Below are 11435 nucleotides of genomic sequence, written 5' to 3' on the forward strand. Positions count from 1 at the left end.
ACTCCATCTGCATCTCTTTGAACTTCGGTGGCTATTTTCTAGTGATCCTGGCAATGTGTTCCTGTTTCAACCGATCATCAACGACATTTGCGCATTCAAATGGAAAACCAGCAAGGGTCCAATCTCGTTTATATGGCACGTTACAAAAGCTCGTGACTCATGGCTGACGGGCTTTGGCAGAGTTAGGCACTAAGAAGATGAACTATATTTGGGCTGCTTAATGCGCACATTATGTGCACTACGACTAGGTTAGAGACGAAATTCGGAGACAAGGCGGCGTTTAACGGAGTTGGCAATTAGCTATCGAATGCGTTTTGCCCGCTCTACGTCGCCCAATCGCCGGGGCATGATGTTATCCACAAATGTTGAAAAGAACTTTGAACCACTCTCAGCATATTCAACCCAAATACACAAGCTTAAATTTCAATCTATGGTGATCTTCTCTCGAATGGAACTAAATGTAGAAGCAAGCCCATTGAGGGATATTTTTTGGCTTTTGGAAACTGAATATCGATTAACTGCGATGAATTTCAGAGAGCTCCGCGCTCCTGGGGCAAGTGGGTGCATTAGAAAAGTTATCTTGGGCGGGTGTCTGGTGTCGCATCTGGAGCTGGCCCGGCGTGGCGAACGGCGCTCAAACCAAAAGGAGCTTACACTGACATTATCGCTCAAATACGTTGACATCACGGTCATCACGGAGCATCTAAACTTCATTGCCCGACCAGGTGCGGTGGACAACTGACACGGTGGACGACTGGACTAGAGTTGCAAAGTTTTCCCAATGGGCTGCTACCGGCACCGCCCCGCCCCACAAAAATTTTCTGGGATACCGGCATGCTACCACGCCCCAAGCAAAAAAAACCGCCAAATTACCGGCATACCGGTAATTTGGCGGTAATTTTAATACGGCATATGGAACTTTTACCACAAAATGTATTTTGCAGTGGCTAAGATTGCTGTTATTACAATTCAATAGCCTCTTAGTGTCCAAAGTTTGAATCATATGCTGATAATTTTTTTGTGTGCAAAATCAAAAATACCGGCATGCTACCGGCAAGACATGCCAGATACCACGAAAAAACCTGCGGTAGTGAAAAATTACCGGCGTGCCGGTAGTGCGGTAGGGAAATTTTGCAACTCTAGACTGGACAGGGACACCTATCAGCTGGGAGCCGGGTATTGCAGCGGATCGGCCCAGTATCCCCACCGTACTGGCCATCCCCACCGTACCGGCCGCAGCCCAACAGAGGACGGTCCGGACTTCAGCGGGCCAAACTGCACAGCTGGGCGCCGCCTGGTGTGCGATGACGGAGTAAATACCCCAACGCGCGTACTGCCCTGCCCGTGCCCCTTAGATCCACTTCTTCTCTCTGAGCAGTATCTACGCACGCCCAACGGTTCTACAGCGCGACGAGGCCACGCAGTGACTGCCTTAATCGCCTGATGACACCACTTTTTCAGAAAGAAATGCTACGACCCGGACTGTTGACCAGAGCCGAAAAGAGCAGCCGACCACTGACCAGTAACAGCTCGACTTAGGAGTCGAGTTGCGTGGGAAGCGAGAGCGATATGTGAAACATGACCAATGGGCCTGTGAACACTGGACATGTCTTTTATTGTCTTAACAACCCCTGCGAAAAAAAGCAGACCAATACAAGCAAAAAGATTACTTCATTTTGACCTACCTGAGGAAGTGTGTTTCATTTTCTTCTTGAAGAATCCCATTTTCAGTGACTTCTTTTCTTCTCCTCAAAGCCACTGAAGCCTTGACCAACTGACATAGTGGGCGTAGGGTCAGCAGTAGAGGTGACTGGCAAAGTCGGCTTGCTGGCATAACTTGCAGCTCTGCAAATCCAAATAAAGTGTGAGCAAGTGAATAAGGCATGCATATTGTACATCTATGGTACAAAATTGTCATGATTCATCATGAATTGCATTTCAATGATAATGCATCATCTATAATTATGTTAATCAATGATTATGCATCTGGAAAGTCAACTAGTGTGGTTAGTGTCCAGTGGAATGTCCCAAATAAATTGTCTGAGGTGGAATGGCATAACTGCTGAAGACATCATCTGACACCTACCCATTATAGGTTGCATTGGAAGGTTGGTGAGCAGATCTTGACTGTATTAGTTCCTTGTAACACTTGGAGCAGAACCCGCCCCATTGCGGGTTTCCAAAGAAACCACAAAGGTTCTTGCAGAACAGGTCATTCCGCTGGATGTGAAGTTTTGGTCGGGACATGGTGGCTTAGCCTGTGAAGAAAAGCATTAATAAATATGACTCAAAACCAGGTGATTCAACACTACAATAAACAATAGATGCACAAAAGCAGCCTAATATTCTCATTTTTCACTATTTAATGCTGTTCTAATAATTTATTGAGTATGATTTTATTGAAATGGATGACTACAGCCTACAGGCACATGTGCCCACTAAGGCTAAGCAAAGCTTATTCCTTGGCACCAAAGACACATCACCTAGCCACACAGCTCCACAGTTCACTGGTGATTGTTCAGCTGTAGGTCCAGCATACCAAACATAGATGGTGACTCATCAGTCATGATAATGTCAGTGACTGCCAGCTCAAGCTAGCTCCAAACATCCTCCCTTCCTCAAATTGAAATTTGCCAGGCCGACAGACAGGACACTGACAGTTTCTGTCACAGACAAAGCAGGTCACTTCAACTTGGACTCTTGTCATGCTGCCTCATTTCTTATAGCTCAAGCTCAAGCAAGGCTCAAGCTTACCTTTCAAAGAAAAATGAAACATGTGCTGGTAGTTGGTACCCTAATTCAACTTGAACTAGTTGAGGTAAAGGTAATACAAAGACATTCAGAATCGGAAGAGACTAATCAAGCCCGCACACTCCGTCTCCTCCCACTTTGATTTCTGTCTCCCACAACACACGGTATATTCGGTATATTGATATAGAGAACTCCACAACACAGCCACCACAACACAACAACAAGCTACACACACAAACAATTCAGCGACGGTTTTGAGACAATTCCTGGCGCACAATATGCTATATTTTATTTTGTTTTCGTCTATAATATGACGTCAAAAAAAACTTAGAATTGTTTTTTACCAGTGAGATCTCAAAGGACAGAAATTGTTTTTTAATACAAAAATCAGCCTTCAATTTTCAAATATTGAAATTCGTTTGAATCAAGGCTTTCTTGCACCGAACTCCGATCGATTGAAAAGTTTTCTTCACACGGCGTCAAACATATGTGAGATTTTATGACATCATAAAATTATTGCTCTTGAATTTGTTTCTGAATATGGGCGGATTATTGTTCACAAATCACTGCCACCTTGGGGTGTGGAAAAAGATAATTTATTGGATTTATTGGGTCCCCCAGGTTCAAGGTTGAGTGTTACTTTGTACAGGACAAGATTCTTGGTACAGGAATCAATTTCAATTTGGTATATTGATATCGTTGATAAAATTGTTACCGTACTATGCATGTTACTTAACTCCCAAAGCTCTTTTCCAGCCACTAATAAGACTGAATTTCAAACTGGTGCCTGTATTATCAACTTACTGAGTGTGAACAAGGGCTTGATTTGTCCAATAAATCAAGGTATGTAAGTCAAAATACAAGGTAGGCATGGAATATGGATAGCTCAATCAAACGCAAAACTCTAAACCATAGGTAGTGCCTTTTTACTTAATGGTTTTTCCATATTTTGTATCAATGAGTATCAGGAATAATTACTTGAAACTTCATGCAAGAAAAAATTCAAAGAAAATATTGATTTCAGTGAATGCTTCATAAAAGCCTTGTTGAAGTTAGAATATTTTTGTTTAGCAGTTTTTCATGTGTAATGTTGCACTGCTTTTTTCTGCCTATTATAGCTTATAGGAGTGACTTAATTGCATGTCAGCCTTTCATTGGTAAACAGTGTGCCTTATCAGATGGTTGCTAATGAGATGCTGAAAAGCATCAGCAAGCTGGCAGCATCCCAATGCACAATGGCTTCCCACCTACCGACCAGCACTGGCTGCTGGGATTTGTATATGGCAGGTTTAGTGCAGGGTTTTAAAAGCTGTGGAGTGTGAGCTGAGACAGTGCTTGAGAGTTTGTATGGTGCGGTGTGGGTTGAAAAGGTGCAGACTGCAGTTTGGTGTAGAATTCTGGCATTTTTGTGTTTCATCTAAATCATTGATTCTGTTTCCTTGTTTCAGCATACAGTGAAACATGGCCCGTGAATATGATCACCTTTTCAAACTTCTCATCATTGGCGACAGTGGTAAGGATTGGTCAGGGTGAAACAGCTTGGCCTAATCTCCATAAGGCCTGCTACATCAAATAATTCATACACTCTCAGTTCTTAAAGGGACCCTCCCACCTTAACATTAGTTTTGAGTTGAGATAGCCAAGTTTGCGGCCAGGCTCAGAAACCACCATTTATCCTGGTCGCAACCCCCGCAGCTTTATGGTGTTCAAGAAATTTCTTCCCTTTACTTGCAGGGTGGGACCAGCGTGGTCCCTATCTCTTAACCATTACGGGAATCTGATGACGTCATCAGGCTTTCAAACGTCCGTTAAATGTTTGACTAAAACGTTTTGTAGCACGCGGTGGTATATGCTGCTTTGCGCGCAACAAATGCCGCACTTTCAAATAAAGTCGCTAGGAACAGCGGAGATCCCAAAAAGTAAACAAAAGTAAAAGTCGAATATCTTGAAAACCGGTGAATATTTTTCGATGAAATTTGGTAGATATTCGTTTTTGCTCTTTCTGAACCGAGCGACATCACTTTCATGCCAATTCATTAACTTTTTTGAAGGTGGGAGGGTCCCTTTAAGTTAGTGAGTTCTATGACTACATGTTCAAAAAGTGTTTTTACATCCCAAAAGCAGCTCTTGGATGTAATCGTAGTTCTAAACCATGGGAGATGATTGAATGTGTCATCCACAAGAGTCAGCACTGCTGCATTTGCTCCCTTGTTGCTCAAAATTCGTTTTACTGGTAACACACACTTATTAAGCTAGAGATACACCATTGTTGTATAGGTAGTCTTCAAGCTCTCTGGAACTTGTTCACAGGTGTCGGCAAAAGCTCCCTGCTTGTACGTTTCGCGGAAAACATGTTCTCGGGCAACTACATCACGACCATTGGGGTGGATTTCAAGATACGGACGATGAACATCGACGGCCAAAAAGTGAAACTGCAAATCTGGGATACTGCTGGCCAGGAGCGGTTCAGAACAATCACATCCACGTGAGTAATACAGTCACTCCATGTGGCATCCGTACGGAATTAAGCTCCCGCCCTTGTACGTGATTTTGTTTGCGATCAGTTGAGATAAACGTCTCCTTTTTCGGATTATTGACGCCGGCAATAGAAGCTGTTTGGGCTGTAACGTTTCGCTCTGTATTTAACAGCCTCCCTGAGACCTCACTCCATCTCCGCACCCTCAGGTACTACAGGGGCACTCACGGCGTCATAGTGGTCTACGACGTCACTAACGGTGACTCGTTCGGCAACGTCAAACGGTGGCTGCACGAGATCCAGCAGAACTGCGACGTCGTCGACCGAATACTCGGTGAGCCCGTGGGGCCAGCAATGAGCCAAGCAGGCTGATTGGGCGACGCTGCTTTACACTGGACGTGGACGCTGCCTTACACTGGACATAACACGCTTTAGGTGACGTGCATGGTGATTGTGTTGTCTTATTCAATTAGACTCTTGGTGTCCTGTTATATGACTAATCTAACGTCATAATATATTTGTAACTCGAAATATTTGAGTCATGAAATATCGTTTCCTTTTAATAGGCCAGTGGTATATGTGTTCCTAAGTGTAATGCCTCTGTGCTGTAATGCCCAGCGGCGTATGTGTGCTCTGGCTAACCCCAGCTCCTGTCCCGTCCCGTTCGCCGGCAGTGGGGAACAAAAACGACAGTCCCGACCGGAAGGTGGTGCTGACCGAGGACGCCCAGCGGTTCTCCGACCAGATGGGCATCCGACTCTTTGAGACCAGCGCCAAGGATAACATTAACGTGGACGAGGTGAGTCACGTGAGGCGCCGCGGGCCGGGACCGGCCGGCCCACCCCGCCGTCCTCCCTCCGGGCGGCCATCCCGCGTCCTACCTGGAACGGGGTGAGGGGTACCGTCGCTTTTCTTTGTCCGTCGCAGATATCTCGGAAATCAGCGACGCTGCCGTTTCAAGCATATTTTAATCGTGTGTACAAAGATGGTTGTCCTGCCTGAAGACCATATCATCAGGAAATCATTAGCTATCGGATTGCTTCGAGATAATGAAACGCTACTGCGCGGGCTTGACTAACACTTTCGTACCTCCATTGATAAGGCTGTCGTGATGTACTTGATGTATGTCTCAGAGTTTCTTCCTGTTGTGCAGTATGCATTCAGACTCTCAAAAACCTATAGCGGTTGGTTTTATCGAGACCTACCACTTATAGGTGGTCAATGAAAAAACAACAATGCCCTCGTAACACGCATCATAGGGTCAGGTCACGTCTTTATGGGTTACTAAAGCATATTCTTCGGTTTCTTTTCATTGAGATTCGTTGCAGACGACACAGACACAGAGCTTATGGAAAAGTCATAGGTTGGTTTGTAGCGCTTTAGTTCATCTAGGTCATGATTGATGTCATCACTTGTCGATAAATATCCATTGAAGCAAATTTTATCCTTGCTGACGTTGCGACACCTCGACTTAAGATTCATTACGAAAATGTCTCCATTGAGTTTTACATAGTTATTCTCAAGCAAATTTATTCGCGATCGCCACTTTTCGCCGCTTGATCAATGAGGAGGCAACTTATGAAGGGAAGGATATTCTGAAGTTCGGTGGTTAGCGCCACCTTCCGGCCTGACGCGGTCTTAACGGTCTTACGTGACCTTTGAAGCTCTACCACGCCAGTGACATGTCAGGCCTTCTTAACTTTAAAGTTTTATCTCAAATCTGTGCGTTTTCCGATACGCTCACGCATAGATAACATGAATGGCTCACGCTAACAACACTATACACCAGCTTAAGTTGCTCGATGTCCTTTTTATCATAGACATTTTATGATTGATTGGAGACTGCTGTCCTTAGATGGCGCTTATTAGATGGCTAGTTCTCTTTGCTAACGTTTGGTATCCATTTTAGATGTTTGAGGCCATCACTAGGCAGGTGCTGGAATCGAAGAAGCGGCAGAAGGAGGAGCAGTCAAACGCTAACAACGACACCATCAACATCAGGAGGCAGCACACCAAGTCCAAGAAGAAGTGCTGCTAGCCGCGCCGCCGACAGTCAGCGCCGCCGGTCGGCCGGTCGGCCGCCGCCGTCGTTAGTAGGTACTCAAGTCATTTTCTCTGGGCGTTATTGTGGGCTGCGGCTGTCGATGGGACGGGGCCTGGCGCAGAGGTCAGACCGCCACCGCCGGGTCGGTGGAGGCCGCCGCCGGCGCTGAAGACAGCGGCTCGCCCCGCGGGACCACGCCAGTGACGTGCCAGAGGTCGGGTCGAGCGCGCGCCCGTGCGGCGGGCACCCTGTGTAGAGGCGCGCGGCCCGGGTGGGATGGCCCGGCCGGAACTCGCTCACAGGGGTGCACTGAGACCCAGTGTGGAGCCGCGCGGTCCTGGGGCGGTGACCCCGCCGGTAAACGCTCACACGGGGAGCGCCGTGCGCCCGTGCAGCGCTCATGTGATTGGGAAACGTGCGTGTGCGGTGGAGCGTGTGCGATGTTTGGCAGGGATGCGCTCGGCGCCGGGAGAATGGCGGGACGAACCGCTACTGACCCGGCTTTGAGATGGTATTGTTCGCATCAGCTAAACCGACGGAAAACTGGCCCGTGTGGGCCACCCAGTGTTGGCTCTGCTGATGCTATGAGAGGACGATTGTGTCGGGGTTTACTACTATTTTTGGACGGTTTCATATATTTTTGCCTATAGCTGTATTCGGCATCCTATTGCTATGAACCGTTCAGGCCTATCGGACAAAGTCTGCTGAACGTGGGGCCAGCGCAGTTGGTGAATCACACTGTGAATACGAGTATGGAATGGGAACTTCCATGACGCGGGCTGCCCTACTCGGAGAGTATCGTGACTTCGAGACGTGTCGAATTCGCGCCCGGTGGACATTTATTACCATCACGGCGAATCATCTATGTATCGTACCAAATTCAATGACGAGAGAATCATGCGGCTTAGTGTATATTATGCATTTATGTATTATGCATGTGAAATAGCTTGCAATGTGATTGGAAGGCCATCAACGGCTGTTGCATCGTGCGATGAGTATATGAGCGTCTGAGCGGGGCGGGGCGGCAGGTCGTGAACGCTGTCTGCTCTGGCTAATGGTGAGCCGACCGGGCCCGCCGCCGACCGCCCGCCCCTACCGTTACTATTTTACCTTGTTTGGTGCTCCATTCCGATGCCCGGTGTTTTACCTTCGCTGAACGTGAGTAAAGCAAATACATTTTCGATGAGGAAAAATTTTCAGGAAAGTGAACGGCATCTGAAAAGCATAGTGAAGGGTTTGACGTATTTAAAACTGATACTGACCAACTATAAAAATGTGTAATGTACAATATAAAATATTTCTATGCGCGAAATCTACAAACTTTTAACCGGGAAATTTACAGGGATGACAAAAACAGTCTTAGGTATCTCATACATACACAATATCCCGTATATGAGATATCTATGAGAAAACTGCACCAACGCAATTCTTTTAGTTGACTGATCTCACTCGACACTCGACAGCTTGATCTGAATCTGACCTTATGTGACAGTTTATTGATGTCTTAACAGTTGACCTTATGTGACGGTTTATTGATATTGATGTCTCAACAGTAATACCACCTTTTCTGCTCACGCTTCAGAGGGTGGTCCTTCAGTCTTCGCCCTTTGCCCTCGGTTGCCTATTACCAATAGGCAACCGAAGTTCCTACTCCACTCCTACTCCAAAGTTCGCTATGAGTAGTGAGAACGCGTTTGACATTATACCACCGTTCCGTGCTTCTATCCTCAGGATACTGAAATCCTTCTTCTCCACGCCGCAACCCCCCCCCCCCCCTCCGGACTGGACAGGCAACTTTATCTCATGCGGGCTGCTCCCTTGGAGCGGCACCACTGCTCCCGAGGGAGCGCACCCCGTAGCCGGGTGCAGTGAGTGCCTTGGGGCTGGGTGGCCTGTCCTCTGGACGGGCTCAGCCCCGGCGACTCACTAGGGTGCCTGCCCAGATCAATGTCTCCCCCTACATCCTATCATCCTCCCGGCTCTGAAATGGTCTTACTGGACCGAAAGGGCCTAACCCAACAAAACAAACAAAAACAAGACATTATACCTACCCCGGCCACGTGAGCCGGCGCGCCGTTCATCCGCCGGTCCGCAGTGTCGCCGCCGGTCCGCCGTCTGGAATCGATGGCGGTCTGCCCGGGGTACGGGCGGTCTGTCCGCCCCCGCGGCCTCCGGGCGGCCGCCGGGACGGTGCGGCTCGTGTTGCCGGCTTGTTACACCGGTGTGCCATTAGTGGACGGAAACACGGCGGGCAGGAGACACGGCCGAGAACAGAGGGAGCGTTGGGGTGGATCGAGACGGAGCGGAGACCGGCGATAGGGAGACGGCGAGTTGAACGGGATACGACCGCAGACGGTCACCTTTCCAGTTGACGCCCTGAAGAGTACTGCATGCGTCTGAAATAAAACAGGGTTCTTTAGCTTCTCTGAATGGTTACAGCAGCATAGATGCATCTGCATTCTGCACATTGATGGTGGTAAGTCTGTAGCGCAATACAAGCACTTGATGGTTAGGCTGTAGGAACCACGCTACACGCACCTGGTGGTTAGGCTGTACCGCAGTACACGTGACTGGTGGTTGGCTGCACCGCACTACACATCAGAGTTACGACTCAATACACAATGGGTGGACTTTACCCCAGCATATTTGATGGTTAATTGCTGACTGTTGCAGTGTAGCCATACCGCCCTCTCATCTACCAATTATCACCGCCATGGTTACGCTCCATTGAAAGTTCGTGGAAAGTTCTATGTAGTTTCGTGACTGCGTAGCTCGTGCCCATGTTCTTGTCGTCGAAGTTCTCGGCGGCTGCGTGTATTCTTAAGCAATAACATCGTGATAATTAGTGTTGCTCGCCCAAGAATACACGTAGCTCTGCCGAGCCGGGTGCTCAGGTGACCGCAGGCCGTCTTCCGTTCGGGTCTCCCATCGACTTTCGAGCCACCGCTGCACTTCGAGTCCTCCAGACAGATATGCGGTCGGCTCTACGACATTGTGACATGCTTGCTGCATGCTCAATCTGTAAACATGACATTCGCTCCCTGCCAGCAGGGCTGGAAATCCTCAGCATCCAAAGTCTCCTGTATCCAGTAGACACAAGACAAACATTATAGTGAACCTCAAACCTCTCTGACCAGTGTAAGGTCCTCTTAGGCTAGCATTTTTCCATTCAGAGACCTGCATGAGACCTCTGAGGCGCGGCGGATCACCCGACACGAGAGGGCCCTCTGAGGGCTTTTGAGGCCCTTTCAGAATATTGTTGGTCCACCCATTAGCGTCGCCACGGGGGGGGGCAAGCGGGGCAGCTTGCCCCCCCCCCCAACCTCGGACCGGGCACCCCCTGAGATCGATACAAATCCGATGAGATTTTGGAGTGGGGGAAAAATGGGGGTACCTTTCTGAGAATGCCTGTGAGGTCAGACTCTGTTGGAGCGTGCAGTTCAAACCAAAGTCAGATTCGCAGTCGCCAAAATCTTCAAGACTCCGACTCCAGACTCGGAAATGTCAATGCATGCCATGTTCCTAGTTGGTTCTTTATTACATTTTGTAGCTGATTTTCATAAATTTTGGAGTGCTGACACATAATTTTCGTTCAAAGCGTGACACGAAATCTTCGGGGCCCTTCTCAACTCTCGTCAAATGTCTGCGACAGGCACAAGCACCGTTCAAGTGCCGCAGGGCTCATGAGCCTGCTTTTCACACAGGCTCCTAAGGAGCTCCACTGAGCTCTAAGAAGCTTTCGAAGGGCCCAAACCGGTCTCTGAGAGTCCCACTGGTGTCCATGTTCTCTAGAGGGCCCATACAGGGATCTTTGAGGACATTATACATACGTAGACCTCTGAAGGGCCACACGAATCTTTGAGGATGCCTTCGAAAATTTCTGAAAACCTCAACTGGCCTATGATAGTTCAGCCGAACTTTTGAGGCGACAGACTTTACTAACCCCAACCCGGCATCTGAGGGGTCACAACTCACGTGTCCCTCTGAGGACCGCAACACATGTTTCTTATGTCCCTACCAACGTAGGGTCCTTAAGGATTCGACACAGACCCCGACGGTTCACACTGTTATTCGAGGGCTCCAGGCTCACCCTGGGCCTAGTCTCTTAGCGCCCGCCGCCCACACTGGCTTCTGAAAGCTCGTGTGCCCTAAGGGCTTTCCGGG

The 11435-nt window shown here is 48.2% G+C and overlaps 1 protein-coding gene and 1 long non-coding RNA gene across 12 annotated transcripts; one reads left to right on the forward strand and one right to left on the reverse strand.

The window, feature by feature from the left end:
- Positions 1–1720: 1720 nt before the first annotated feature.
- Positions 1721–2971, reverse strand: LOC122373889. The gene is made up of 3 exons (XR_006255122.1): positions 2755–2971; positions 2087–2258; positions 1721–1845 (listed from the first exon to the last, which is right to left on the reverse strand). It is a non-coding gene; the product is annotated as an uncharacterized LOC122373889 (long non-coding RNA).
- A 304-nt stretch (positions 2972–3275) lies between these two features.
- LOC122373888 (ras-related protein Rab-35-like) lies at positions 3276–8464 on the forward strand. 11 transcript variants are annotated; one of them, XM_043352316.1, is made up of 7 exons: positions 3282–3330; positions 3508–3594; positions 4200–4264; positions 5062–5236; positions 5437–5561; positions 5902–6026; positions 7137–8464. In XM_043352316.1, the coding sequence occupies exons 3-7, from the start codon at positions 4213–4215 to the stop codon at positions 7263–7265; spliced, it is 606 nt and encodes a 201-aa protein (XP_043208251.1). In that variant the 5' UTR covers positions 3282–3330; positions 3508–3594; positions 4200–4212; the 3' UTR covers positions 7266–8464. The 11 variants fall into 11 exon arrangements, with proteins under 11 accessions (XP_043208249.1, XP_043208251.1, XP_043208256.1 ...); XM_043352315.1 differs by having other exon boundaries at positions 3317–3379; XM_043352318.1 differs by having other exon boundaries at positions 3326–3372.
- Positions 8465–11435: the final 2971 nt, after the last annotated feature.

This window comes from Amphibalanus amphitrite, unplaced genomic scaffold, assembly GCF_019059575.1.
Source record: "Amphibalanus amphitrite isolate SeventyFive unplaced genomic scaffold, NRLGWU_Aamphi_draft 001567F_arrow, whole genome shotgun sequence".
NCBI classification, from domain to species: domain Eukaryota; kingdom Metazoa; phylum Arthropoda; class Thecostraca; order Balanomorpha; family Balanidae; genus Amphibalanus; species Amphibalanus amphitrite.